The following is a 27,476-nucleotide window of genomic DNA, read 5'->3' as shown; positions in this document are numbered from 1 at the left end:
CGGGGTTGTACCACTGCAGTCACTGTAGTCCATGTCGTCTCTTTGTGCCTCTGCTATTTCAGGATAGGCTATCCCGAGCTGGATGGTGTTGACGTAATTTCTTAAAAGTGCATCCGCCACAGTGTTTGCTGAACCCTTCAAATACCTGATGGTGCAGGAGTGTTCAGCTATTGCTGATAGGAGACACTGTTGCCATACTGGCCATGTGTTTGCTGTCTTTGTGAAGGCATGCACCAAGGGTTGATGGTCTGTTTGTACGATGAACTGCCTTCCTTCAAGCATGTGGTGGAGGTGATGGATGGCTTTGTTGACTGCTAGGAGGTCCCTCTTCAATGTGGAGTACTTTTGTTCCGCTGACGTTAACTTCTTGCTGAAGACCACCGAAGGTCAACGACCATCATCTGTGTCCTGCTCTAGTACCACGTCTATAGCTGTGTTATTCGCATCATTTGTCAAAGCGAGTGACCCATGGGGTAGAGGAAAAATTAATGTGGCTGCAGAGGTTATTGCTTGTTTTGCTGAAAGCATTGCATTATCTTGAACTTCTCACCTAATTAATTTTGTAGGTTTTCCTTGTAGACATGTGTAGATTGGGCTCATGATTTTAGCAATATCTGGGAAAAAATTATGATTATAGTTGATTAGTCTTAAAAATTCTTGTACTAGGAAGTTGGTAATTGCTTTTACTTTCTCTGGGAGGGGTTTAATGCCATCTGGGGTTATTTGATGTCCCAGGAATTCCACCATTTTCTTTGCCTATTCGCACTTGTCTTCCCTTACTGCAAGTCCATTTTCTTTAAGTATCTGCAGCACCATTTTGATGTCTTCGAGATGTTGCTTGAGGCTGGAGCTAAGTATGAGGATGTTGTTGACATAGACCACACAGACAGGAAGGTTGCCCGGCAGTTCGTCCATAAGTCTTTGAAAGGTTGCCCCTGCGTTCTGAAGGCCGAAACAGCTGTAGCTGAACGTGTAGGTGCTGAAGGGAGTGATGATCGTGGTCTTTTCTATATCTTCCTTTGCTACTGGAACTTGGAAGTATCCCTTCAGCAGATCTATTTTGGTGATCTTTGCTCCATTCATTTGGTTGGCTATACCCGCTATGTTTGGCAAAGTGTATCTATCTCGCTTTGTTTTGACGTTTAGCCGTTGGTAGTCTCCGCATGGGCACCATGTTCTGTCAGGTTTTGGTACCATGTGGAGGGGGGATGCCTATGGGCTGGGTTTTTTTGGCATATTCCTGCATTCTCCATTTCCCTAAACACTTGTTTGGCGTAGGCAAGTTTTTCTGGGGCTATCCATCTGAAGCATGCGTGGACTGAGGGCCTTCCATTTCTATATGGTACGGGATGTTGTGTTTTGCTGGTGTGCTTAAGTCATACTGCAGGTTCCACTAATGAAGAATTAGAGGAATTTATTTTTGGTGATAGAAATTCATTTCTCATCATAATGTGGTTCGGATTCCACAATAAGCTGTAGGTCCCGTTGCTAAGTAACCAGTTGGTTCTTAGCCACATAAAAATAAGTCTAATCCTTCGGACCAGCCCTAGGAGAGCTGTTAACCAGCTCAGTGGTCTGGTTAAGCTAAGACATACTTTTTTTGTCTTTGAAGACCTCTTGGTAGTCTTGTAGTAGTCAGTGTATCTCTGGTGGTGGGGTAGCTGCTGTGATGGTGCCTGTTTGTCATCTCTGCTATTGTGGTGACAATGTGGTGGTGGGTTGTTTGCACAGGTGTTGAGGAGATGATACTGGAGGTGTTTTTGGGATCAGTTGTTGTGATGCTACATCCACTAGCTTTTAGGAAGTCTGCTCCTAAAAGTGCTACAGTCACGTCTGCTGTGATGAAGGTCCAACTGTAGTCTTTCCCAATGAACGATACATTCATATTTCACTTCCCACACATTTTGAGTGGGGCCCCGCTGGCGGTGGATATGTGGAGGTTGGTGGGTGGGGCAGGGTTGAGTCGTTCGTGCAGGCTGGCTGGCACAAATGATTTGCCTGCCCTGGTGTCCACGAGGAATTCTGTGCTCTACCTTTCGTCCCTGACAAAGAAACACATGGACTCCTTGCGTTCATATCTGGAAGAAAGACAGCGGTAAGGAAGCTCAGCTTCTACAAGGCAACCAGTCTGCTCACCAATGACGTTTAGTTGTTTGGGTTGTGGATGTGACTCTCTTGCATGTTTTTTGAAAACAGGCAGCCTTTGTTACATTTGCATGCCTTTTTCCCAAATTTCCAATGGAAAAATCGCATTTGCTCTGGTGGTTCATCTTTCTTCTGTCTGGTCTTCCCTTGGTGGATTGTTTGAGGAAGCTCTGCTTGTGGATGGGGGCAGCCGGTCCCTCTGGGTCACTGTCAGATTCCACATCAGTTGACTGCTGGGATCGTCATGATGCTGCTGCTGTGGGTGGCTGTGTGGGCTCCACTGTCTTGTGGGCCATGTGTACTGTGTCGACCAAGTTTAGGAATTCTTTGATGGGCATGGTGGAGGCGTTGGGCATGGCCGTCACTGTTTGGCAGGGCAGTTTTGTGAGGAGGACCTCTTTCACGTCTTCATCAGGAATTTGAGGACAGCACCTGCTTTGCGTGCTGAGGAAGTAATTTTCTTCGATCGGAAGATTGTCTCTGCCCTGAAGAACCAAGCTTCTGGGGTGTGGGGCATGAATGGGGACAGACGGTGTCATTGGAGAGGCTGGCATTGTTGGGGCTGGCTGGGCTGGACATCTCCATGGTCACCAATGTAGCAAAGCGTGTGTAAGAGTCTGCGTCTACAAACTTACTGATTTATTCAAACAACAAACAGACAGGTCAAGAGCTTTTGCAAGCGGAAATGTAGTGCCTGACACTAGGCAAACAAAACAGAGGTCAGAGTACAACCAACTGTGTTTGTTGGAGGATGGAAAGATGTACATAAATCAATATACAAGACACGAATGAAGTTATGATACATATAGCTGGAATGCTGAAATTGTAATACTTGAGTTAAGAATGATACATTTAATATAGAAATAATATGAGGGCGAGTATGTGTACAAAGGACATCTGCTGTGTTTCTTGTATGCGTGTTCTTGGCATGCGGAGATGCTCATAGTGAGGAGATTAGCTGGCCAGGTAAGATGGATTGTGTGTGGGTCAGTGTGGGACCCTACAATATCACTATAGTTCTTGGTGACTGGTGGTTTTGAAGCTTACTATTTTACAACCTCTGTGGCTCTGCTATATTTAAACATTGGCTTTCATGGCAACTGGTCACAACAAAGCAGAATACCTGGTTTTATGATTTGCTGTTGAAAGTTGTTTCTTTTTTTTGGAATTAAATTTTGAACTTATAATTAAAAAGAATGATCTTTCATATATATATCCTTTGGGGCATTTATTAACCCTATATATTAAATTATTTAATATTTGATTATCTTCGAACATTATTTACAAAAAAATGGCTTTTTTGAGAAGATGCAAACAGTATCCCATACGTCTGGTTCCAGTGTTTAAACCAAAAATTCAGAATTTGAAAAATTTGGCTTGAAAAACTGTTTGAGAACTGGAAAACAGCAACCCACAAGTATGGTTGTTCCTCTGAAGTAACACATTTCAGCGGGAAACATTCTCTTGTCTAATTGGCTGATGATGATATCACCATAGTTCTTGGTGATTTGTCGTTTTGAAGTTTACTATTTCACTACCACTGTGGTTCTGCCATATGTAAACACCGGTTTCCAAGGCAATTGGTCAAAACAAAGCAAAACAACTGGTTATATGATTTGCTGTTGAAAATTGTTGTCAGTTTTTAGAATTCAACTTGGAACTTGTAATTAAAAAGAATTAGTTTTCATACATATCCTTTGGAGCTTTTATTAATAATATATATATGAAATCATTTAATATTTGATTATCTTTAAATGTTACTTTTAAAATGAGGCTGTTTTGAATACAGAAAAACAAACAACCATAAGTCTGGATTGGCAAGCTATTTCATATTTAAACCAAAAATGGTTGTTCCTCACCATAAGAAATGCATTTTTCCTCAGGGAAAAATTCTTGTCTCTTATTGGCTGATAATGTTATCAGCATAGTTCTTGGTGACTGGTCGTTTTGCTGTTTACAATTTTACTACCACTGTATGTAAACATTGGTTTCCATACCAACTGGTCAGAAAAAAGCAAACTAAATGGTTTTATGATTTGCTGTTGAAATTATTGTGGTCCTTTTTTTGGAATTAAGTTTGGAACTTAATTATTTATATACCTATATTTAATAGTTGATTATCTTCGAACGTTATTTACAAAAAGTGGCTGTTTTGAGAACTGGCAAACAACAACCCATAAACCTGGTTCCACATTTAAACCAAAAATTCAAAAGTTGTGAAATTTGATCTGAAAAAATGGCTGTTTTGAGAACTGGCAGACAGCAACCCATAAACCTGGTCGTTTCTCTGAAATAACGCATTTTGGCGGGAAAATTCTTGTCTCTTATTGGCTGATGATAACATCAACATAGCTCTTGGTGATTGGTTGCTTTGATGTTTACTATTTTACTACCACTGTGGTTCTGCTGTATGTGAATATCGGTTCCCATGGCAACTGGTCAAAACAAAGTAGAACAACTGGTTTTGTGAATGTTATTGAAGATTGTGGTCCTTTTTTGGAATTAAATTTGGAATTTATAAGCAAAAAGGATTATTTTCTACACATATAGTTTGGGACTTTTATTAATCCTACATATTACATTATTTGATTATTTCCAAATGTTACTTTCAAAAAGTGGCTGTTCTGAGAACTGGCAAACAGTAACCCATAAGTCTGGATCCAGTAGCTTTTTCACATTCAAAACAAAAATTCAAAAGTTGTAAAATTTGACCTGAAGAAGTGGCTGCTTTGATAACTGGCAAAAAGCAACCCATAAGTCTGTTTGTTCCTCTGAAGGAACACATTTTGGTAAGAAAAATTCTTGTCTCTAATTGGCCAATGATGATATCACCATAGTTCTTGGTGATTGTTCGTTTTGATGTTTACAATTTTACTATCACTTTGGTTTTGGTCTTTGTAAACATCGGTTTCCATGGCAACTGGTCAAAACTAAGCAGTACAACTAGTTTTATGATTTGCTGTTGAAAATTGTGGTCCTTTTTTGGAATTAAATTTGGAAACTATAAAAGCAAAGCAAATTATTTTTTATACATACATATTAAATGATTTAATATTTTATCATCTTTGAAGGTTATACAAAAAAGTGACTGTTTTAAGAACTGACAAATAGTAACCCATAAGTCTTGATTCAGTAGTTTATTTCACATTTAAACCAAAAATTCAAAATTTATAAAATTTGACCTGAAAAGTGGCTGTTTTGAGAACTGGAAAACAGCAACCCATATGTTGGTTTGTTCCTTTTGAGTTATGCATTTTGGTGGGAAAAATTCTTGTTTCTAATTTGCTGGTGATTGGCCAGTCTGATGTTTACTATTTTACTACCGCTGTGGTTCTGCTATATGTAAACATTGGTTTCCATGGCAACAGGTCAAAACAAAGTAGAACAACTAGTTTTGTGATTGTTGTTGGAAATTGTGGTCCTTTTTTGGAATTAAATTTGGAACTTACAAGTGAAAAGAATTATTTTCTATACATATACTTTGGGACTTTTATTAATCCTCATATTGAATGATTTTAATATTTCATTATTTCCGAATGTTACTTCAAAAAAGCGGCTGTTTTGATAACTGGCAAACAGAAACCCATAAGTCAGGTTGTTCCTCTAAAGTAATGCATTTTGTTGGGAAAAATTCTCGTCTCTAATTGGCTGATAGTTCTTGGTGCATACTATTACTTTGGTTTTGGTTTGTAAACATCGGTTTCCATGACAACTGCTAAAAAAATGGAGCAACTTGTTTTATGACTTGATTTTGAAAATTGTGGTTTTTGAATTAAATTTGAAAATTGTAAGTAACAATAATTATTTTTATATACAGTATATTCTTTGGGGCTTTTATTAATCCTACATAATAAATTATTTGATATTTGATTACCTTCGAATGTTACTTACAAAAAAGTGGCTGTTTGAGAATTGGCAAACAGCAACCCATAAGTTTGATTGTTCCTCTGAAGTAACGCATTTGGGCGTGAAAAACTCTTGTCTCTAAATGGCTGATGATGATATCGCCATAGTTTTTGTTGATTGGTCTGCTTTTTTTCTATTTTACTATCACTGTTTCCGTGGCAATTGGTTATAAAGTAGACCAACTGGTCTTACGATTTGCTGTTGAAAATTGTGGTTCTTTTTTTAAATTAAATTTTCCACTTGTAAGTAACAAGAATATTTTCTATACATGTCCCTTGGGGCTTTTATTAATCCTAAATATTAAATGATTTAATTTTTGATTACCTTCAAATGTTACTTACAAAAAAGTGACTGATTTGAGAACGAGAAATGACGGCGATCATGTGTACTCAAAATCTACCGTAGTAATGGTAATGAAAGTTGTCGGAAAAAAAATTCTATTATATAAAAAAAACACCGAGAGTTGTTGTTTGATTGTTTTCCTTATAGTTATTAGTGTTTAGAAATTTAATCAGATAAAACTCACTGGTGTATTCTTAGAAATAAATGCTTCCATCAATAATGCCAGCTTTCATTCGATTTCACTTTACTATTCTTTAATAAGTTCCTGCTGAATACTCTTGATTCTTCAGTTGTCAAAAGAGCTTTCTTACCAACTTGGGAAGCTGTCACTCACTTTGTACTTTCTCAGTTCAATCTTTGGAAAGATCGTGTCTTATAAGAGGTATGCATGAACTCGGTGGTAGGCTGAGAGTAAACTGGCCTGATGCCAGCATGGGCCCTTGCCCGAAAGCAGCCCGTTAAATGAGGCAAGGTATTGAATCTATTAAAAGATGAGATGTAAACCTCGGCTGTGTCTAGCCAACTAAGATATATGAGTGATTTCTTTCTTAAAAAGAAGTGCCGTCCCGGTGAATATTTTTGCCTTTTAAATTTGGTAGAATGTTTAATCAGATTCCTTTCTTGCACTGAAATTAGATTTCGTCTAAGTAGTAATAATCACTTATTTTACATCTTACCCAGTGAATTTCAAAGCAGGCTCCGCGAAGACATTTACTTTTAGAAAATAAGGCATCAGGTGCACTCTTTAAATAAAAAAAATTCAATTTATTTTTAGATTCTTAGACTACAATCTGTTCATTCTTTTTGGCAATGGTTGCTAGAATATCCCTGCTCTTTTAATATCGGATCTAATTGCATTTTTATTGTAATTTGCTTTTGAATGTGATAATTCTGTTTGTTTATGATTATAAATATTCTGTCTAACCTGCACCTAAAATGACAAGATAAAAGCATTACTTTCACTTGTGGATGATACTTGCCTCATTCTTTCCATTATATGGCGTGTGAAGCAGGTAGAAGTCCTTTAAACTACTAACAAAGGTACAACTTTCCTACTATTTAGTGACTTGTTGGTCAAAAGGAGATTTTCTGGAAGGAACATGGGTGGGTATCCGTAGCACTTAGATTCCGTGGCTTATAGATTTCTAAAAGTTTTTTGAACGGCGCGTCAGTGTTCTTGTTAAGTAAAATTATGTGACAAATTAACAAATCGACTCTTTCTTTTTCATTTTTAGATTTTGTAAAGTTAATACGATACATCCATCTGTGTCTGCTTGACCTATTCTTGACAATATACGCATTATTAAAGTAAAGCACCAACAAAATCATTCGAGCACATTACATAAATAATGAAAGCTACCATATTGTAGACATAAAAAGTTAGACAGGATTATAAGGATGCTAAAAAAGGATAAAAACAGCACACTCTGATTATATCTATTTATTAAAATATAACTTAGGTCTTCACATTGCTTAGAAGGATACAAAGGCTCCGAAATTATATAAAAAGAAAAACAATTTCAGCGAGTGAGAAATCTGTTTTTTCTTCAACAATAACAAAAATTATGGCTGCGTCCACTATCTGGAGAAATTTCTGCTTCTTGAGTAGCCTTGAATAATAATTGAAGTATCGACTCGAGCGTTAAATGGACCAAATCAAATGAGATTGAAAATTCTTCTCGATTTACTCTTGTCATTTCTGAATCTAAGAACTAGAGGCTCTGAATACTCAATCTAAGAAGCTCGTCACTAAAATCTTGTTACTGTAGGCGAACGCATGCCATTTAGAAAGCTCCATAGATAGGCTACGGGTGGTACTTTTTCTCAGTCGAAAGCATTCTTGTCACTCTTTAGCCTTAGAGGTGAAATTCCCGTGGCATCCATTGCATGGACAAGAACGGGGGTCTCAAGATCGCACCTCTCTTCCAAAAGAAGAAATAAAATAAAAAAATGAAAGTGAAGACGGCGGAGGGCTCTCGGATAGGGACCTATTGAGGGGGAGGGGGTCGTTTATATATACATGTGGTAACAACATTAACAACTAATCATATATTTATATTCCTCTTGAGCTACTCCAAAGGAAAGAAAAATTGCAACGTCCCTATTTCATCCTTCACAATGCCTCTTTGTAATGCCATTAAGGTTTAATGCCCATTGCACTTGCTAATGAAGCAAATGCACACAATTTACACCTGTCAAAACCCCTGGATTCAGTATAATCATTTATTCATTTCATTGTCCCAATCCTTCAGAAAACTGAATATGTTACAATCCCTTTTGGATACTTTTCACATAAGGCATCTTGCCATTGGTTATCTTACTGCAATTCAATTGATTTCACCAATGATTCTTTCTTCATGACTGAAGACGGGAATCAACTTTTCTTTCGTATGCTTATCAATATGGTGACCATTCCATTTTTAGAGAATTACTTGACACTATAGCGGAAAATACTGTGAAATTTCAGTGATTCACTCACTACTTTGCGGAATATCATGGAGTGTAACCAATGACAGAAGTCCTTCAATAGCAGCCTAAAGTTACTTGGTCATAAATGTTTTATATCTTATAGGGCTCGAATAAGGAAATAAATGATACCACTGAATTCAACATTAATTTCCACCATCCCCCTAAAATAATAATGAAAAAAAAACAACAAAAAGAGGCAGTTTACATCTCAGCACTGAGCTCACACTCACCCCTAATCAAAAATGATTTTTTTTAATAATCCAGGCGAGATACTGTCTCAGTGCGACTCAAGTAAAGACTGGTTATGGCCCAGTAAGCAGAATTCAGATGTAATGAAACGAATTTCCTGGATAAAGATGGTGAAATGGAACCAGTGTGAGCTAAAAACAAAAAACAAAACGAACGTAGGTTGGAATCCTTCACCCCTTAGAAGCGTGCATGTGGCACCTAAACTGGATGTCTCCAGCTGCCAGCGAAAAACACCATTTCAGATGGGAACCCAGATGACAGGCTCTGACTCTTTATAACAACACGCTGGCACTTAACAGCACTAAACCTCTCTGGTAGTGTATGAGTCGTCTTCATGACTGCTCATCTAATTCTGTCTCACATTTTGATTTGCAGATAGCCATTCATAGACCAATATAGACATGACAACAGAAGCGAAAATAACTCAAAACCGTCTGACTGGTTTCAAAATGGGAGATAAAACTAGTTGATTAGTAATGTAGCCGGCCTCATACTTTATACCCATTTATTTGTTCTTAATAAAATAATACATCCTGACAATATTCTGGATGAAACTGTACAATGTTTACACTGCAAAATCCTTGCTTTTAATCGACACAACGGTACTGAAAGAATCAGTATATTCATGGAAAATTGAGAATAAAGTACACTTCAAGGTATCGGTGGTGACGCTTTCTGCCAACAGTACATAATGTCACATGTGTAAGTATTCTATCTGTGGAGTCAAACTCGTATTTAAGTACTAGGCTAACACTGAGGTTTCCCTGTTTCATTACACATATGGCATCATATCCAAAAGAAGACAACAAAACGCTTGAAGGACATAACGCATCACTAAAGTAGTGCTCAAGAACCACTTTCAGGCATTATAAATCAGTCCACAGTACTGAAGCAGTACTTCCTCTCTCTCTGGAATGGAAACGAAGTCTCTCGCTTCATGTACCATTCGAATAATAGGGCACCTGTTTTCAAAATGTCACTGTTACTTGGAGGATACTGTATTCACCTACAAGTATTATAATGTACCATGTCTAGATTCAGAGTAGTTCTCTATCTGTGCATCTATAGAGTATTAATCTTTAAAAGATTTTTGCTTTGTAATCTCAACTTTGCAGGTCAGTGTAATGTAGCTTCTATTTCATGTTTTATTTTTTTGGAATCTAATGACTGGACTAGCTGCTAGTCTGATTCATCAACAAAATTTCAACCTTACATTGTGTAAAAATGCTAAACAACATCACTGTCAATACAGAGAAGCAAAATGCAAGTCAATCCCTGCAGGGAGTATAATGCAACCAGGAACACATAACATGGTGGTACTGGTTTAGTGGTATACTGTGGGGGAGGGTTTACATTTGTAGATACTTTATTTGTGCTTTACAAGTGGTCAGACCACAATGAGGAAGAACTTGCATGATGCTTCCCGTGTAGAAACTGTGATCTAACATTGTGAGATGGTTACCTTGGGTAAACAAACTGAGTATGAAAGTTTTATTCAGGCTCCAATAAGTGTCCTAAACTAAAGAGAAATTCTTGGAGTTGTGATCCAACACATGCGACATGCCGCAACTAAACGACTGAAAAACTGACTGCGGATGATTCTAAACTAAGAGCTGGCAACAGTGCATCGCTGCAAGGGGCGCTACACTATCAACATCACAAATAACATCGGCAGCCGTGGCAGCAGTCCTGAAGTATGCTATTGTGCTCTTCCACTAAAGTTACTAAACACCTAGTACAGCTTCTTCTTCCTCCTTCATCCTTTTAAGAAACTTCTGAAACATCGCTTGATCAGAGGTTTACTATACAGGCAACAATCAACAATTCAGCAGTGGTGATTTGGTGTGGTGTAAATGATAATTTATCATACCTCATTATGCATCAAACAAATAGGGTACAATGGTAATCCAATGTGATTTTTTTGGTATTGGAAAACGAAATGAGATAAACAACAACATCCAAATTTGTATACCTCATCAGAGTTACTCTATTCTAATGCATCTGGTGGGGAAACTGAAGCTTCAACTCCGACTAGCTCAATTCTCTATCAGTGTTTGGTTTTTTGGACACTGTTCATGCCACTTGTCTTGGTGTCTAGATTACCACTAGACGCCACCAAGAACACAATAGGATAAATAAATATTGGTAACACTCGTCATGTAGGTCAAATGGTGCCTCCTACCAGGGACATGTGGCCTTGATGCAACATGGCAGTGGGTAATTGCTTCTCAGTCCAACACGCTCGACTATCAGGTCCCGTAAGTATTAAACATATTCAATGTTTTATGTACAAAAGAATTTTAACCTCTACTGTCGCAAATGTCGCCATAACCCATTATCAACAGCTGCACTATTTATAATCCCTTGGCAATGGAAGCCAGTTTCTTACAAAACAGCTCTGCAATAGAGCACAGGTTCTTCAACATTTTGTGGACAGCCTTTGAGCACCTTCATCATTATTGGGAAAACGATGATTAAAATATACAGTTTCTTCAAAGGCCTCTATATTTCTCTGAGAACCATTGATCATTTGCAAGATGACCTGCAGTACTGTACATGAAGTGCACAAAGGTATCATATAATTGTCCACCTACACTCTTAGCTATTTTATCTTTCACCTCTTCACATCAAGTTTCATTGCTCTTCAGTAAATTGTTTAAGGAAGGACTTGTGTGCGCACACTGGCTTCATATTTCGCAAGAAAAAATTGTCCTGAAGACCCCAAAGCAAACTGCACCGACGTGAAAGTGGGCTTAGACCAGCTGAGCTTTTCCTGGTGAAAATTCCTCACAACTTTTGTCAGCTTTTCCAACATCTGCCCTGCGGGAAGTCCTCTGAAGATCAGCGTGACTGTGGTACTGAGTGTTTGTTGTGGTCTGCATTGGCCATGTGGTGCTGAGATAAGACTGGGGCTCCACACATACACACACACAGGGAGGGCTGAATCTATCACACTCTTGGTCCACCGGAACAGGGGGTCTATGACACTACCACCATAATTATTTACCTGTGAAAACAGAATAAAGTCAAGCTATAAGGTACAACCAAGTTTTCAAGAGCGCAAAATACTTCTTACCGGTATTTGCACTGTTATATAATCCAGCACTGAATCATTGTTTAGTTTTCAACCAATTCAGGGCTAAAACGTTTCATCTTTGAATGAAATAAGGCATGCTTTTAAAATACTGAACCCACCTAAGCAAACCGCTCATAAAAGATCCTCTTCACATTTTGGAATATCGAAGATTTCAGCAAACAGAGGGGGAAGTTTGAGTCTTGACCAATTTGAGCGAAACCAGTTCAAGTGTTCATGATGCTTAGCTCCAATCTGACGAAGTTCTGGCATTTTCATCACCACGTTTGGGAAGAGGTGCGTTTCACTTGCGTGGTTCCTTCCCACCTAAAGAAAAAAAAATAAAGGGAACACTCGTTATTTAGGGCATACTGAGGTCGCCACTCAATCTCTGAATAACTACATTTTGCTTCTAATTCCTCGCTGAAACATTCTGAAGAGTGTTAAATTGTCTGATGGTAATTAGAAAGCTATGTAACGTAATCAAACTGTTTCACGCTTACGTAATCAGTTAATCTTACTTAACCAAATTAGTTTTTCCGACAACTTCCAGAATTTGATAACATGTGTCTGTGCTTGTATTGATTACATTCATACATACTACATACATATGTAAATAAATTAAAAATATATACAACTATTTTTAGGTTGCCAGTTGTGGTTAATGTATAAAACTAATACCATGTATTTAAGTATCTATATGAACGTCACAGATAAGCATATGCATACGAGTGTCTTTACAAATACAGAATGTGCTCGTCATTTTTATCAGTTACATATGTATTTATTTGTTATTGTCATAACTTCTCGACTTCTTCACACTGCCTGGACGCGGTTATCAGCGCAAGATCTTTTAATCTGAAAGGAGGATCAAGTGAAGATACCCCAACTTCCGGTTAGGAAATCAGACTTGGGCACATAAGATTTTAGTGAGGTTAAGCTAACGCACTCAGCTACGAAAAAAGTAATAGGCCATTCCTCACTCCAGCCCAATATGAACGAGTTCGAATGCCTTCTTCATTCGATAATTCATTCCAGATTCAAGTCCTTGCAGTGACAAGAGTATCCAGGCAGTGTGAAGAAATCGAGAAGTTAGGAGGTCATTAAGGCTATTACAAATACATGTCCATGTGTAGTTTACTGAGGCTTTTATAATTAAAACCTTCCTATTTACGAAAAATGTGGAAACTGCATGTGACTGCATCAATCAGTTAGATCAAACTAGAATAACGACAGCGTCTTCTTATTACAATCAAAAATATTTTTACCTTAAAACAAATGAAATAGCGAGAATTAAAGGTATTCGACAGCAAGGAACATTGCACTTAGCCGAGTCAGTTTTATTCCTGTTATGAAAAATATAGGCAGAATATTCCACATCAAAAGAGAAGAGGAACTCTCGCAATAAATAAAAAAAAAAAAATGAAACAAAGCAGTTTCTACATCATGACAGCGAAATCGAGTCCAACAATTAATAGGTGTTTGGTATTTCATTATGCATCAACAAAGTTGAAAGCCATCTTTCTGCCTTGGAGAGAACTTACCTGTACCCTGAGAGCTTCTATAATCTTATCTTGCTGCTGCTCAATGATCTTGCCATCGGTGATGCCAGGTCTGTCTGCTGTCAGCAGCACCACTGCTGTGAAGAGTGCCAGCTCGGTGTCATTCAAGTTTAGATTATTCAACGTTAGTGCGAAGTTGAACACCGTGGAGACGAAATCATGCTGTTCATAAATGAGAAGGATCTGGATTAATTTTCTCGTATTGTAAGATTACTATTCATCAATCAGACTGGGTCTTGGGTTGTTTGAATGCACTTTTCTCTGGGGTCAATCTGACACAAATTATTGCATGCTTGTAATCATTGTTTTTAATGAAGAGAGTTAACAATTAATTTCAAAAAGCTCATAGTTTCTGTACGACAGCATTTTACATTTTCATGAAAGGCCGGAATTACCAAGTCATACATTCTGTTCTTAACATTTCTGTATGGAATGGAATATACTTTTTGAAAATATTCATTGGAATTTGTTTAATTTCTTCTCAAGTGTTTTATCGGACCAATCAGTATTTACTTACACCCGCACCCAATCTGTGTTATAAATTTCCATTCTTTTTCGCTGCATCAAGTTACTTTTTCAAACACACTTCGGATAAGTCAACACTTTAATATGCATCCGTTCAAATTTGAAAGTTTACAGACTGTCAGTCGAAAAGTCAGTATTCAAGAAATGAAGAAAAAAATAGTTTGACTGAAAAAAATCTCCTTTAAATAACCAAATACGATTCTCACATAGGCAGAAAGGTTGCACTGCTACTCACGTCAAACATCATCTCCATGTGTGACCTCGTGACGTAAGACCCATCGCTAAAGGTCAGGGTATTGTCGAGTGAGCTGACCATTCTACTGATCTGTGTTAACCATAACTCGAAGAATCCAACTTTGATCAGTATTAGCTGGTCATCTTGCGTCAAGTCTGAGAAACCTGCAAGAGAGTTCGTATATTACCTAACCTGTGACAAAGTTCCAATAATACGATTTGCTGCACAGTGTGAAGTGACTAAGACTAAAACAGATTTTCCACGTTCAGTACCTGGAACTCTCTTGGCGAACTCCACCACCCGTTGTATGGAAGGGGTCATGAAGACAGCGAAACTTTGCCACATAGTGATTTTCTGTTGCTCTAAGGCGTCCATGGTGGAAGTAGCGGCTTCTGGGTCGCTGTTGACCTCTGAAGAATTCTGGTTTGAAGAAAACAAAAAGTAGATCATTATTGGGGTTCGAGTAAAGAATGTCAACCTACTTCTTAGCTAACGATGTTGAACTGGTAAGACTTTTTCCGTAGAGATATATCAAGATAAATATATTTATCTTTATAACAAAAATGCTGCATTACTGAACTATTGTATAAGGTCAGAGTGCCTATATTTAAGAGGAATCACGCGACTTTCTTTCTCATGAAAAAGATCAACATCCAGTATGACTGATCATACAAAATTTTGAAATTATCTTTTAGGAATCATTTCTGAAAAAAATTACCCAGAGTTTAGAATTAAAAAGAACAATTACAAGAATAGGAAGTTCCGCCAAAGGAAACATCTCAGAAGGAAAAATAGATCCAACGTGAAAGCAATTTACCTTCTTACAACAACAGGAAGACGGGAAAAATCACAGCCATGCAAAATCAGTAATCAGGACAATTTGAATCAAAACCACAAACTTTTCAGGTTCCCCATCTGCAGAACCAGTAAATTAAATACTTCTCATTCTGTAATACACACACACAATAAATATACAGTACTGTATATATATATATATATATATATATATATATATATATATATATATATATATATATATATATATATATATATATATATATATATATATATATATATATATTATGTGTGTGTGTGTGTGTTGTGTGTGTGTGTGTGAAAACCAAAATATAAGAATGAAAAGTTAAGAATGAAGGTTTTGAACACAAGAGACGGCACGTCAACTAGATGCCCTATAAGTGAAAAAGTAAACAGAGTAAACGAACACTTACGAAAATGATGGGTTTCCTAACGAGCGCTCTTGTTTTCTCTTCAGTGTAAGCGCAATTGGCGTGATGAGCCTGGGATATCGTCAGGATGATATCGTAGATGGCCAGCTGCTTGTTCTCGACCTCCCTGGCCATCACCTCAGATCCTTCGCCGCGGATCTCGCCCTCGCGCTCTCGAGACCTCTTGGGTACGCGACCGTACCTTACGGCTGCTCGAGAATGAGGAAAGGAGAGATCAAGTTAGACTGTTAGACGCATATACTGCAGTAGGCCCCCTTGCGCTCATGGAGCCAGTGAGGCCAGCAACGTTCAGTTTGCCCGCCGTTGCGCCTCGGCAATGAAGATTTCGTTATTGGAATTAGTCTACAGAGTTTCGCAATAGATTTCGAGGGAAGAAAATGGGTACTAAGTGAAAATCATGAATCAAAGATGCTTAGAAATGACTCATGATATGCTCATGGCAGGTTCTACTTTACCTCTCACTATGCAACGTAAAGAATTCTCGAAGTACAAAACGCTCACATAAAAAAATATTAGAAATATTCTGTTGCTGCTACTTCATTTGAATGATATCGCAGTATAATTTTTTCCCATTCCCGCTTCTTTTACTTATGGTATAAGTTATAAACAACCATGTACATAAACATATATGATGCTATAGACCATATAACAATTTAAAAGAGCTTTGCTAATACATGACTATTATACTTACAGTCTCTAGACATGCCAACGGCTAGGCACTTCTTAAATCGACAGTACTGGCACCGGTTGCGATTGAGTCTGATTACCAGACACTTGCCGTCTCGCAGACATCTGTACTCTATTTGCTTCTGAATGCTGCGACGGAAAAAACCCTGAAAAAGAAAAAAAGGAAGAGACCGGGGTCAGTCGAGATTCATCAGACTCACAGGTTTTGATGGGCAAAGATCAGGGTATGTGAAATATGAAAAATACCAAATTAAAAAGAAATTTGTATTTTTCCTAACATACGAACCTAAGCTTTCTTATACAGAGTACTCCGCGTCTAACTAGCTTCGGTTGTTCTCGACTCGTCTCTGAAAAACGAAATCCTAACGCTACCTGGGTCAGTGGTGGGACCTGGCGCCAACCCCTTCTTCCATTGTCTAATTCGCAGCCGAACTCGCGGCCGTGCGTTTTCCGCTTCGTCTCTCTTGTTTTGCGTTTGTGTTAGCTTCCTTCTGTTCTGTGTGATTGGGAGTGCGTACTCCCAGTTCCTAGCGTTTGCCTGACCTTGTTTACCGTTTTTAGCGTTGATATCTTCAATTCTGTGGTGACTATCGTATGAAAGCGGGTTTTACGATTAATGGACATTTCAGGTATTCATGACTCATGTACATTTTTCGTATTCAAGGTCAGTAAAGATCCCACGGGGACAGAGATATGAGGGAAAATCATGGAACGTCGATGAAAAGCCTTTCATTCTTCCATGCTCCGGTTATCTACCATGAGTCGAGACATGAGGTTAATATGTTGGCTTTTACAAAAAGAAGTACTAGCGTTAACTCCGACGCTTACGAAACATAAATCACTGACGACTGCAACATGTCGGAAAGAGAGATTAGCAACATGTCGAAGAGAGAGAGAGAGAGAGAGAGAGAGCCGAGCAGATGTGAGTGAGTGGTAATGCAACACTTAGCTGTGGAAAGACGGATTTCATGACAGAAATCGAGTTGAAGAAACGAGAGCGGTTGCAAGAGATACTGAGAATGAAATGAGAGCGAGTTTGTAATATCCGTAGAGATTGCTGTCACTACTTTTGATAGCGATCAAACAGTAACAATGATTATCATGACAATAACATTGATAAGAAAATAAAAAAGAATTTTTGAACACGACAAATATTAATAGAAACCTCGCTCTAATGTAGTATGTATTAGTTATACAGTCGTGTAAAAGGAATTTCCCTTCACACATGCTTCACTGAACTTGCAGGTGATGTTTTCGGGAGACTGTAGTGGCATGCAAAGCAAATTTTGTGAATGCCAAGCCATTAGTCCTTAACCCATAAAAATCTCGTAGTATTATTAATGAACTGTTTGAATTATTCTTTTACTAGATAGGAACGACAAAGACTTCATCTAGACGAAGAACTCATTTAACATTACATATCTTTCTGAAGCCACCAAATATTGATAACCTTCTTGAAGACTCGGACCCACGTCAAATAAATTGGATTGAATATAGGATATTGGCCAAAAGGCAAGCACTGGGACCTATGAGGTCATTCAGCTTTGAAACGGAAATTGACAGTAAAAAGTTTGAAAGGTTAAGTAACAGGAGGAAAACCTCAAAGCAGTTGCACTATGAATCAATTGTTAGAAGAGGGTGGAAAGTAAGATGGAAGAAAGAGAATCTGAAAGGAGGTACAGTAAAAGGAACGAACGGGGCTGCAGCTAGGGGCCGAAGGCACGCTGCAAAGAACCTCAAGTAATGCTTACAGTGCACCGCATGAGGTGCACTGACGGTACTACGCCCTACGGGGCATGTAAAATAAAGGAAATTGGTACCATTAAGTAAAGACTTCAGACAAATTCATGGTATCCCATATTCATTACTTCATTTCTTTCAAGTCGACTCTACTCCACACTTCCACATGCTAAGCAACAATGAAACGACACAAAATGACAGAAATCGCTTAAAATGACAAATGCTCAATTCTTTAATCAGGCAGACGCTTTTCATGAAAAAAGAATCGACAAAGAAAATATTACACGTCAGTCGAAACCAAAGTTTTTCGCACCAACTTTTTAGCTTTAGAACACCGAAAGCTCGTTGCAATAGCTCCGTGGGCGTATTTCATGATTCGATTATCCTCCGGTTATAATGGCGTGTCCTGAGGGATTAATGCTTAGCATTGCCAGCAGTTGCTGTGACAAATGCTTTGGCATATAAACACATTTTATTCGTGCAAAAATGAAGACTTCCTCTTTTAAAAGGGAAAGGTGGACAATATTGTGTTGACAGTATGCCGTTATTAGAGGAGTAGAGTTCACAAAACTCCATCGACATATAATTGTTAAAAATACAAAGATCGATTTTTTTAAAACTATATATATATATATATATATATATATATATATATATATATATATATATATATATATATAAGCCTATATATATAAACATATATATATACATATATATATATATACAAGTATATATATACATACATACATATATATATATGTATGTATGTATGTATATATATATATATATATATATATATATATATATATATATATATACATATATATATATATATATATGTATGTATGTATGTATATATATATATGTATATATATATATATATATATATATATATATACATATATATATATATATATATATGTGTGTATATATATATATATATATATATATATATATATATATATATATATATATATATATATATATATATATATATATATATATATATATATATATATATATATATCTTTTGAAGTAAAGGGAATAGCATATTCTTTACTATCCTAGATATTTCGATTAAGACACTGTATTTGATAACCTTTATACATTTTATTTGCCACGTCTTGTTTCGTCTTCCATGCCTCTGAAACCTATTTATTTACCTGATGCTGATTTAGTACTAAATCTACGTGAAAGCTGAAGATAAGGTATAAATTCAGAGTGTGGTGACAATTCATGTTTTGAACCAATTGTAAATGCAACGATAAATAAGGAACTGCTCTTATAGATAATCAAGTCTCTGCGAACGGACACACCTAATATTCCCTGGTCTTACCGAGTATAACTAATTAAAACAGCTGAAATTTGAAGGTCAAGAGAATGACGAAGGTCAAAAGTAAAACTGCTAAATCATAAAAGCTCTGAACATGGCAGTCATCCAAAGGCAGAGTAAAAGTAAATTTTTTTTTAAGTTATATAATATCGTCAAATTATTACGTCAGGCTCATGTATTATACATGGTTTTATGGTTCTGTTTGTGAAATTTCCTGTACTTTTAAAATAATGACCTATTGATACGGAATTAATGAACTAAACAATATGCAGATTTATTCTACAGAATCTCAGTCCAAGCAACTTTTCTCGAGCGATTTAGGGATAATCATTATTCTGAGGAGGAGTGGTGGCACTTTCATTACCTTTGCTTGTTTACCCTTCGATGTTTATTGCTAAAATCCGGTCTTAACAATGTAGTGTTAAGCTTCAGCTCATATGAGTAGCAGTTAGCTGGAGACATTTAAGCGAGTTCTCTAAAAGCAAATGAGATGGAATAACGTAAGGGAAACTAATGGTTTTAGGGGAATGGGTTTCAGATAAAAAAAAATGGCAAGAAGCCTTATGGGGAAAATCCTGGAAAAAATGACAACCATCTATTAAAATACAGCTCGTGAGATCTCGTTTGTTATACAAAAATCTCAGCTGAGTATCAGCAAATTTGAAACAAAAACTGGGTCAGTTTAAAGACATGAGTTTTATCTTGTAAAAACAAATAAGTATTACACTTTCCATTTTTGCATCCTAAAGTTTTTAAACAGCAAATAATGAAAAAAAGAAACAGAAGTCGAAATACTGCGGCCGCAGCGGCTGCTTACCTTGCATCCTTCGCACGAGGTGACACCGTAGTGATAGCCTGAGGCCTTGTCCCCGCACACTTTGCAAGGGACGAAGTTCTTGTTCGTAGGTGTGGCAGTAGTCGGTGTCGGAGTACTGTCTGCCGCTTGGTAACTCTGCTCTGTAAAGGAAACAGGAAGCAAAAATGATATAATGTCTTATTGGAATATTTCTCCTATTTTGATTTGCATCATTGCAATGTTTACAGATATCAAATGATGCCAATTTTAATGTTTAATACATAGGTATGTGCGCGTATAAGTAAATGGTTGTTAGTTGAAAATATGCAATATATTTTTTCATTAATACGATGTATGTACGCCTTTGGTAACAGACCAATGGTCCTCATTTCTTTGAAGTCACATTTATATGAGGTCAAAGATTTTGCGAGAAACTCAGCGACCAGACGCTGAGTTTTCAGATAGTGATATTTTATGAAACCCAAGAAATTTGATTAAATAATATTCTACATGGCACACTCACTCGCAACGCAGTAAGCATTCTTTTTTGTCTTAACAGTTATTGTAAGGAAGGTTTTTGTTACTTCTAAAATCTACTTCATTTTACAGTTTTTTCATTTTGTGACTTTTGCCAAAGAAATATCAAATCACGAGCAAGTCTAAGATTACAGTTCAGGATCATATCTTATAAACAGCATCTTTGTCCATTATCGATCACTTTCTTCACCTACAAGACTCCAGCGCTCTAAGAAAATGTATAAGAATCAACTGTATTTTTTATGGGAGTCACCTAACGTGTCAAAGGTATATCCTTGAGCGAGATACCAAACTCAGGTCACAAAGATAACAAGAGGTCTTACCCCAAGTTTTTGCTCTTTTGTTGTCCCTAAACTCTTCTCTTTCTCTCTGATTTTCTATAGTGACTGGGCCCATTCTAGCTCCCATAACGTTACAAAAATAATGGTAAACTCATTTTAACTATCTGAAACAGCAACATATCGAACTTTAATTACGGTTTTCTAATTTTTGAAGGGCAAAAAGTTATCTTCAATACAGCGCTTATTATTTTGAACTCCTAGTCTCCTCGTTACTTTTCCATTTTTCACTTCCCATCGGTCAAAGGGCAGTCTTTCTCGCACTGCAGCTTACGAATTTCCAGCAAACGGTCAAAAATTTTTTTTTTTTTTTTTCTTCCGTCTCATATTGAAAAGGCATTAGAATACAATGGTCTCCACCGTCCGCTTGGGTCTGGGGGCATCTTCCGCCGGGTTGCGTCCCGGGCTGCCCTGCACATGATGGGGATCTCGATGGTGTGGTTGTACATGCCGTTAACTCTCTCCTCCCTCTCTCTCTACTTTGATTCAAAAATGAATTATTCAACAGCAAATTGAATGGCCTAAAAGGATGAGTTGATGAGTCAGACTGTCGTTTAACCGAGTATTTTTTTATTGCAAGTATTTAAAGAACCCTCTGATATAGACAATCATAAGGACAAAAATAGTTTAATATTCCCTTGACAAGGGAGCTCATTGGCAAACCATTGTATCCCATGCAAGGCCTTTGCTAGTCAACATAAAATGCTCGGGACCTAAATCAGATTGCTGGTCAAGATTCAAGGCGGCTGACCCCGAGACAAAATTAAGCGTGTAGCCTAAATAGAATACAGACAGGAAACCCCACCAGGGGATACTGACGAAGACGGTGAAATGTCCTTTCCTTAGCATAGACCCCTTTCAACAAGTCACATGGCTTATGACCACCAAAGTATTTTCAGTTGGTTGAGCGAGCTTCTTAAACGTGACGGAGGATGAAAGCAAAGACCTTTTTCCTCTTTTAATTATGTAACGGTCTCAGTGCTCAGTGAAATAAGAAGACTTCATTCCAAGGAATTACTCTAGGTCGTATAAGTACCCGAGCATCCTCTCCACCTGATGCACGTACCGAAATCCTCATGCGTTTTCGTGTTTTCTAAGTTCAGTGCCTATGTAAGAAGAAATGATCTTGTCTTACAGTGGCAGTGGCAGTGATCTTTGTGGTTGTAATACCAGCTCACGTAATGAACACTCCAGTCAAGTTCAAGTTCCTCTCCACAATCCAGAACGTAAAATTTCAATTGGTTTTACTTCGATCCAGACAATGAAATGAAGCACATATACATACGAACTAAAACGTAAACACGAATCATTATGGAATGCCCGGCAAGCTAACATACTGATTTTCTTGGATCATAAAGAGAAACTTTATGAACAATGAGAGAGACCGTTCGCAATCAAACGTCAGATACTCAGCTACAAGGAAAATCATTTTGGTCAAAAAATGGTCGTTAAAATGAGAAAAACACTTGGCGTTCCCCAGTTTCGTGGCTTCGTAAATCACTGCTAAAAGCTTTCATAGCTTCTACAGCCGTCTCAGCATCCACGCTAAAGCCTCATCATTTGCGCTGCGCTGCGATGCTTTGCCGGCGCAGAAGCCCGTTCTCTCTCGATCTCAGTCCGTTCTGATCGCTCTCTAATGCCGATTTCTTTGTAAATGGCGTACATTGAAATTCGTGACCTTTATTTTCTTTCCTGATGCCTGTCCTCTCGCTTTGTTACGGCTTGCTCTGCAAGCAAGAGCCCTAGTTGGCAAAAGGCCATTTGAATCTAACAAACATTTTCCCTCTTTCAGATGACTACATAACCAGATCTCTCTCTCTCTGTTCACCTACATGCACTCAGACTCTCATGACACTCATGATATGAACAAAAATAAAAGTATACAAGTTAAATTGTTTAAAAAATTAGGAAGGTTACATTTCGCCCATCAATTTAGAACGTAGGTAATAACCATTCTCGTGCCTGAGACTTAAACAGTAATGTTGGACATGGTACATGCACAAACACACACACACACACACACACACATGCGCATGCTCGTTATGTCTAATTGCCTACAGTTCGTCAGATTTCCTTGCTGTAGGATAGGCAGGTCAAATAAGAATTTTTGGTATCAGTATTTTCAACTTATCAATCCAACTCTGACTGGATCCCAGACAACACCAAACTTGAAATGAAAAACACTCATGACACATGTCATGACCAATACTCAGTTTATGTAATCGGTAACATTTTTGTGATTGACTGGAAGTAGAGAAGAAAAAAACTGTTACTCATCTACCATGGCTATGTCACGTCATGGCTCTAAGCGATCGACATTTTTTCCAAATAATGTAGCAGAATGACGACCAGCAGCAGCGCCACCTCACAGTCGGAAAAGGAAGCCTCTTCACCGACTGTAACCCTTCCTAAGGCAAGGAAGGCACCTGCCAGCAGGCACTGAACTTTATGCAGATGATGGCCAAGAGACAACACCACGGGGAGAACAGGAGCTGTTGCCCTCTTGTCAAGGGAAAGAATTGTTGTGCAAGAAACCCGATGCTTGTTACACTGTTGACGAACAACATAACTGTCTCGAACGAAGATCATACATTCCTGGGCTTTGCTTGACGCTATTCGCTGCTTTTGTATTTGTTATCTAAAAAAAAAAAAAAAAAAACTAGGAAACACGCTGTGTATACACGCAATACATTTCATGGCGTCCGTTACACGCTTTGTCATAGTTATTTGTGAGAGATTAATAACATAACTGTTGATAGCGACTTGTACTTGATTTGGGTATCGGAGGATTAAAAATACTTCCTCTTAAGAAAGCTGGTGTTTGCTGACATTTTAGATGCATTGCAAGGGAACGCAGCAAAAATTTAGTCTGTGGAAAGTGCGTCATTGTCGAAATCATAAAAAGAAAGCGTTACTAATTTACAAACAATATTGAAAAGAGTTTGATGCTAAACACACAACGGCAAATAGTTTCCTGAAACTGATATTTACTTTACAGATGACTTTTGCTGTTGTTTGAACAGCGAAGACACTTTCACGGGTTCATTGCACAATTAATTCCGAAAACGGATTGCAACATATCATCAACCTTGGTGACCTTTACCTGGTTGCTCTGTCAGCCACAGAAGAGGCGATAGAGCGGACGAGCGGACATTTTCTTCTGTAGTGGTCGAGATTGATGGAACGCCGCCCACGAGTCATCTCCTGTTTAATAAGTCTCTGCTGAATGCCGGCGTTATGGACAAAATAAATAAAAGGCAAACAAAAGCTGTCTCACTGCAGTATTCAATGATAAAACTGTTTTTAGCTGATGATACGCAACCTACGCTAAATTCTAAATTTTGATATACAGTCTGATCGATAAAAGTCCTGGAAAAAATTTAGATAGTCAAAAAATACTTCTACATTCATATCGCTGAAGGCTAACGAATGGATGTTGGTTGAACCCGAGGCGGAAATAACGGCGACAGTACAGCTTCGGGAGACTCGAAAACTCAGCAAGTATTCCACATGTTAGTCACAAATAATTGAATACTAGTTCTTGAAACAGGTTTCCAGCCGCCAGCGGTCGAATCTTGTACGATCGCTAAGTCGACTAGTATCGAGTTTGTATCCGTATTAACACTGTAAATGTGAATGACGGACAGTGTAACTGCCCTATTGCAAATATGCCAACATACCATGCACTAAAAGTTGAACTGTACAGAATTATAATGTTAAAGTTTAACAGCATCATTTTATTCCATTTTTTTACAAGCTAAGTTTCTTTTTTAGAAGTAAAATGGTCAAGATATAAAATATCTGCTGGTGTGATATTAAACAACACGTGAAGTTAGTAAAAGATCACGTCTGATTCAAGTACAGGTTGTTTGCCCTTTAAATGATACTGCTGTGGTACTTGAGCATCGTGTGCCATTGCTTTGAATTTTCTGACTTGTGTTCTTGGTTTTGTGTGTAAAAATTAATTTTGTTAGCCTACATTACATTTATTTGTTATTTTCTTGTTCTTACAAGAGCACGTATTCTGTGGAAATTTGCTTTGCACGTCTATAGCTTTTTAAATTTGTTGTATATGAAAGATTGTTCGTATTGCATTATAATGATATCAGCAGCAACAACAGCAATAATAATAGCATTTACTGAACTTAGATTCTAATACCTGCAGTCAGCAATCGGCCACCAAGCCTTTTTAATATGAAGAGCATCTAAAAATTAGATTAGGCATGTTGACTTTACAGTCAAGGCCTCGATACCTTTATTTTAATAGTCAAAGAACTATGAGAATGTGATCCTAAAAAATGTCAGGTAATAAAAAAAAAAACACACATATAAAAAAAAAAACGAAACATGCAGTGCATAAACCGTAGAGTTAATAAATAAACGCTTTAAATAACTTTTGAAGTAATTTGGCATAAAAAAGTGACAAAAAGGAGAAAAACTTGAACTGAGTGATTATAAAGAATACGAAAACATCTTTAGATAAGCTGACAAGAATCAAAAGATAGCCTTGGTATTCATGGTACCATGAATCAACTAAGATAAAATGTTATCAAAACCAGTTCCGAACATGGAAATACACAAGACTGACAAAGAAAAAGGTTATATTGCAGGAAACAGCTCTGAATTAAAGTGTCGAAAGAAGAAAGATTCGCCAACACTGGAAGGGCACAAGTAAAAAAAAAAATTATCTAGAACACATAAAATCAACGTGAATATGACATAATGGCGTTTAATATTTAGTTGGAGATTAATCGAAAATTAAGTCTGAGGTAACGGGGTTAGTCCAGACATATAAACTTCATCTTGTCTGTACCCAGGGAGAACTCTCTCTCTCTCTCTCTCTCTCTCTCTCTCTCTCTCTCTCTCTCTCTCTCTCTCTCTCTCTCTCGATGCTAACGGTGCTGGAATGTGAGAGGTTTAAGACTAGTATTTATATTTAGTAAGGCTTCTCGGGGTTATTAGACTGGAGAAAGAACGATTTGTTGCTGTTCGTCTGGTAAATATCCTTTTCTTTTTTCCACTGCCCAGGATGCCTGAATTCTTTTAATATACCTTCCAGTGACATTCATACAACAATAAGGCATAGCCGGAATCTTGGTAAATCACGGAGATTTTCCGAATGCACAGTATATGTACGTCAACACCTTTATATAATGTAGAAATTGTAATGGATAAATTCTCAGCAGACCGACGGAAGAACATTATTTTCATCGTTGAAGGAATTGTAGCCAGCTGCCATTCTTCGTTTTAACGTGCCTTTTCCCCATTTTTTATAATAAAACAAATTTGCTTATAAAACAAGACACGAACCTGTCTCCATCTTGCCAGGTTTGGGAAGGATGAAGGTACATAATTGTAAAATGTCTGCTGGGGTGAAAAGAAAGTTATAACCCTGGTAACACTTAGGAAGCCAAAGAGTTCTACACGTTAGATCCAAGAAAGGTGTAAGACTGATAAAGACGCTCATCATTCTTAGAAAAAGACTCATTTTTGAGTATTGAGAATATAAGCGCTTGAAGACTAAGCGCGAAACAAGAAATCCAGAGGAGATGGGGTCCCACATACATGAGCTGGATATTTCCGCACCCCATCCACGATCAGGGGGTGAGGTGCAAAGCATCCATTAGACCAATGGTTCTTAAACTTTTTTTGCCTTGCGCCCCCTTTGCATAATGTATAGATCCCACGGCCCCCTATCCCTGAAATTTTTGCCAACTATAATCTATAAACAATATGTTGTCTATTTGTATGCTATTATATTTATCATAACAATAAAAGGCAATTCATAAACAAGATTTGAAATTAAAATTGATTTATATTTTGAATTTTTGGCATGTTTTGAGATTATAATTAGAAAATATATGGAAGCAGTGATAACGTTTTTGGCAATTTTGTAATTATCATCACAAATAAAAAAAATAATAGGCACCATCTGGCAACTCTGCTTGCGCCCCCTTGGAAGCTTCTGGCATCCCCCTAGGGGGGCGCGCCCCCCAGTTTAAGAATCACTGCATTAGACCAAGGAAAGAAAAGAGGGTAAGGGAACAAATAAACAATAAGCTCAGATGAAGCTAGAAACACCATATTTCCGAAGGGTTACTTTTAAAGTAATGGAAATTCCAGGACGAAGAGGTTAATGAACTCTTCTTTCTTCCCTATATTAAAAAAAAATTCCTTAATGACATCAAGAGCAGATACGGATGAACTGGTATACAAATATTCAAGGGAAATATAAACACATCTCTACGGCTGCAATATTTACGGGAAAAGTGCATATTGAAAAGCAAAGCAA

General features: G+C 37.5%; 1 protein-coding gene across 5 annotated transcripts in view; it reads right to left on the bottom strand.

Moving 5' to 3' along the window:
- Positions 1 to 7,819: 7,819 nt before the first annotated feature.
- LOC136826797 (ecdysone-induced protein 78C-like) overlaps positions 7,820 to 27,476 on the bottom strand; it is a 454,270-nt gene continuing 434,613 nt past the window's right edge. For 3 of the 5 annotated variants that reach the window (XM_067084232.1, XM_067084233.1, XM_067084230.1), the window contains 8 exons: positions 20,331 to 20,470; positions 16,445 to 16,586; positions 15,736 to 15,944; positions 14,779 to 14,926; positions 14,507 to 14,670; positions 13,729 to 13,908; positions 12,307 to 12,511; positions 7,820 to 12,118 (listed from right to left, as the gene is read on the bottom strand). In XM_067084232.1, the coding sequence (XP_066940333.1) occupies positions 12,320 to 12,511; positions 13,729 to 13,908; positions 14,507 to 14,670; positions 14,779 to 14,926; positions 15,736 to 15,944; positions 16,445 to 16,586; positions 20,331 to 20,470 (1,175 nt within the window). In that variant the 3' untranslated portion in view covers positions 7,820 to 12,118; positions 12,307 to 12,319. The remainder of the gene's footprint in view (positions 12,119 to 12,306; positions 12,512 to 13,728; positions 13,909 to 14,506; positions 14,671 to 14,778; positions 14,927 to 15,735; positions 15,945 to 16,444; positions 16,587 to 20,330; positions 20,471 to 27,476) is intronic. The other 2 variants (XM_067084235.1, XM_067084231.1) reach the window with 1 other exon arrangement.

This window comes from Macrobrachium rosenbergii, chromosome 41, assembly GCF_040412425.1.
Source record: "Macrobrachium rosenbergii isolate ZJJX-2024 chromosome 41, ASM4041242v1, whole genome shotgun sequence".
In the NCBI taxonomy this organism is placed as follows: Eukaryota; Metazoa; Arthropoda; class Malacostraca; order Decapoda; family Palaemonidae; genus Macrobrachium; species Macrobrachium rosenbergii.
This window is presented reverse-complemented; position numbering and strand designations above follow the sequence as displayed.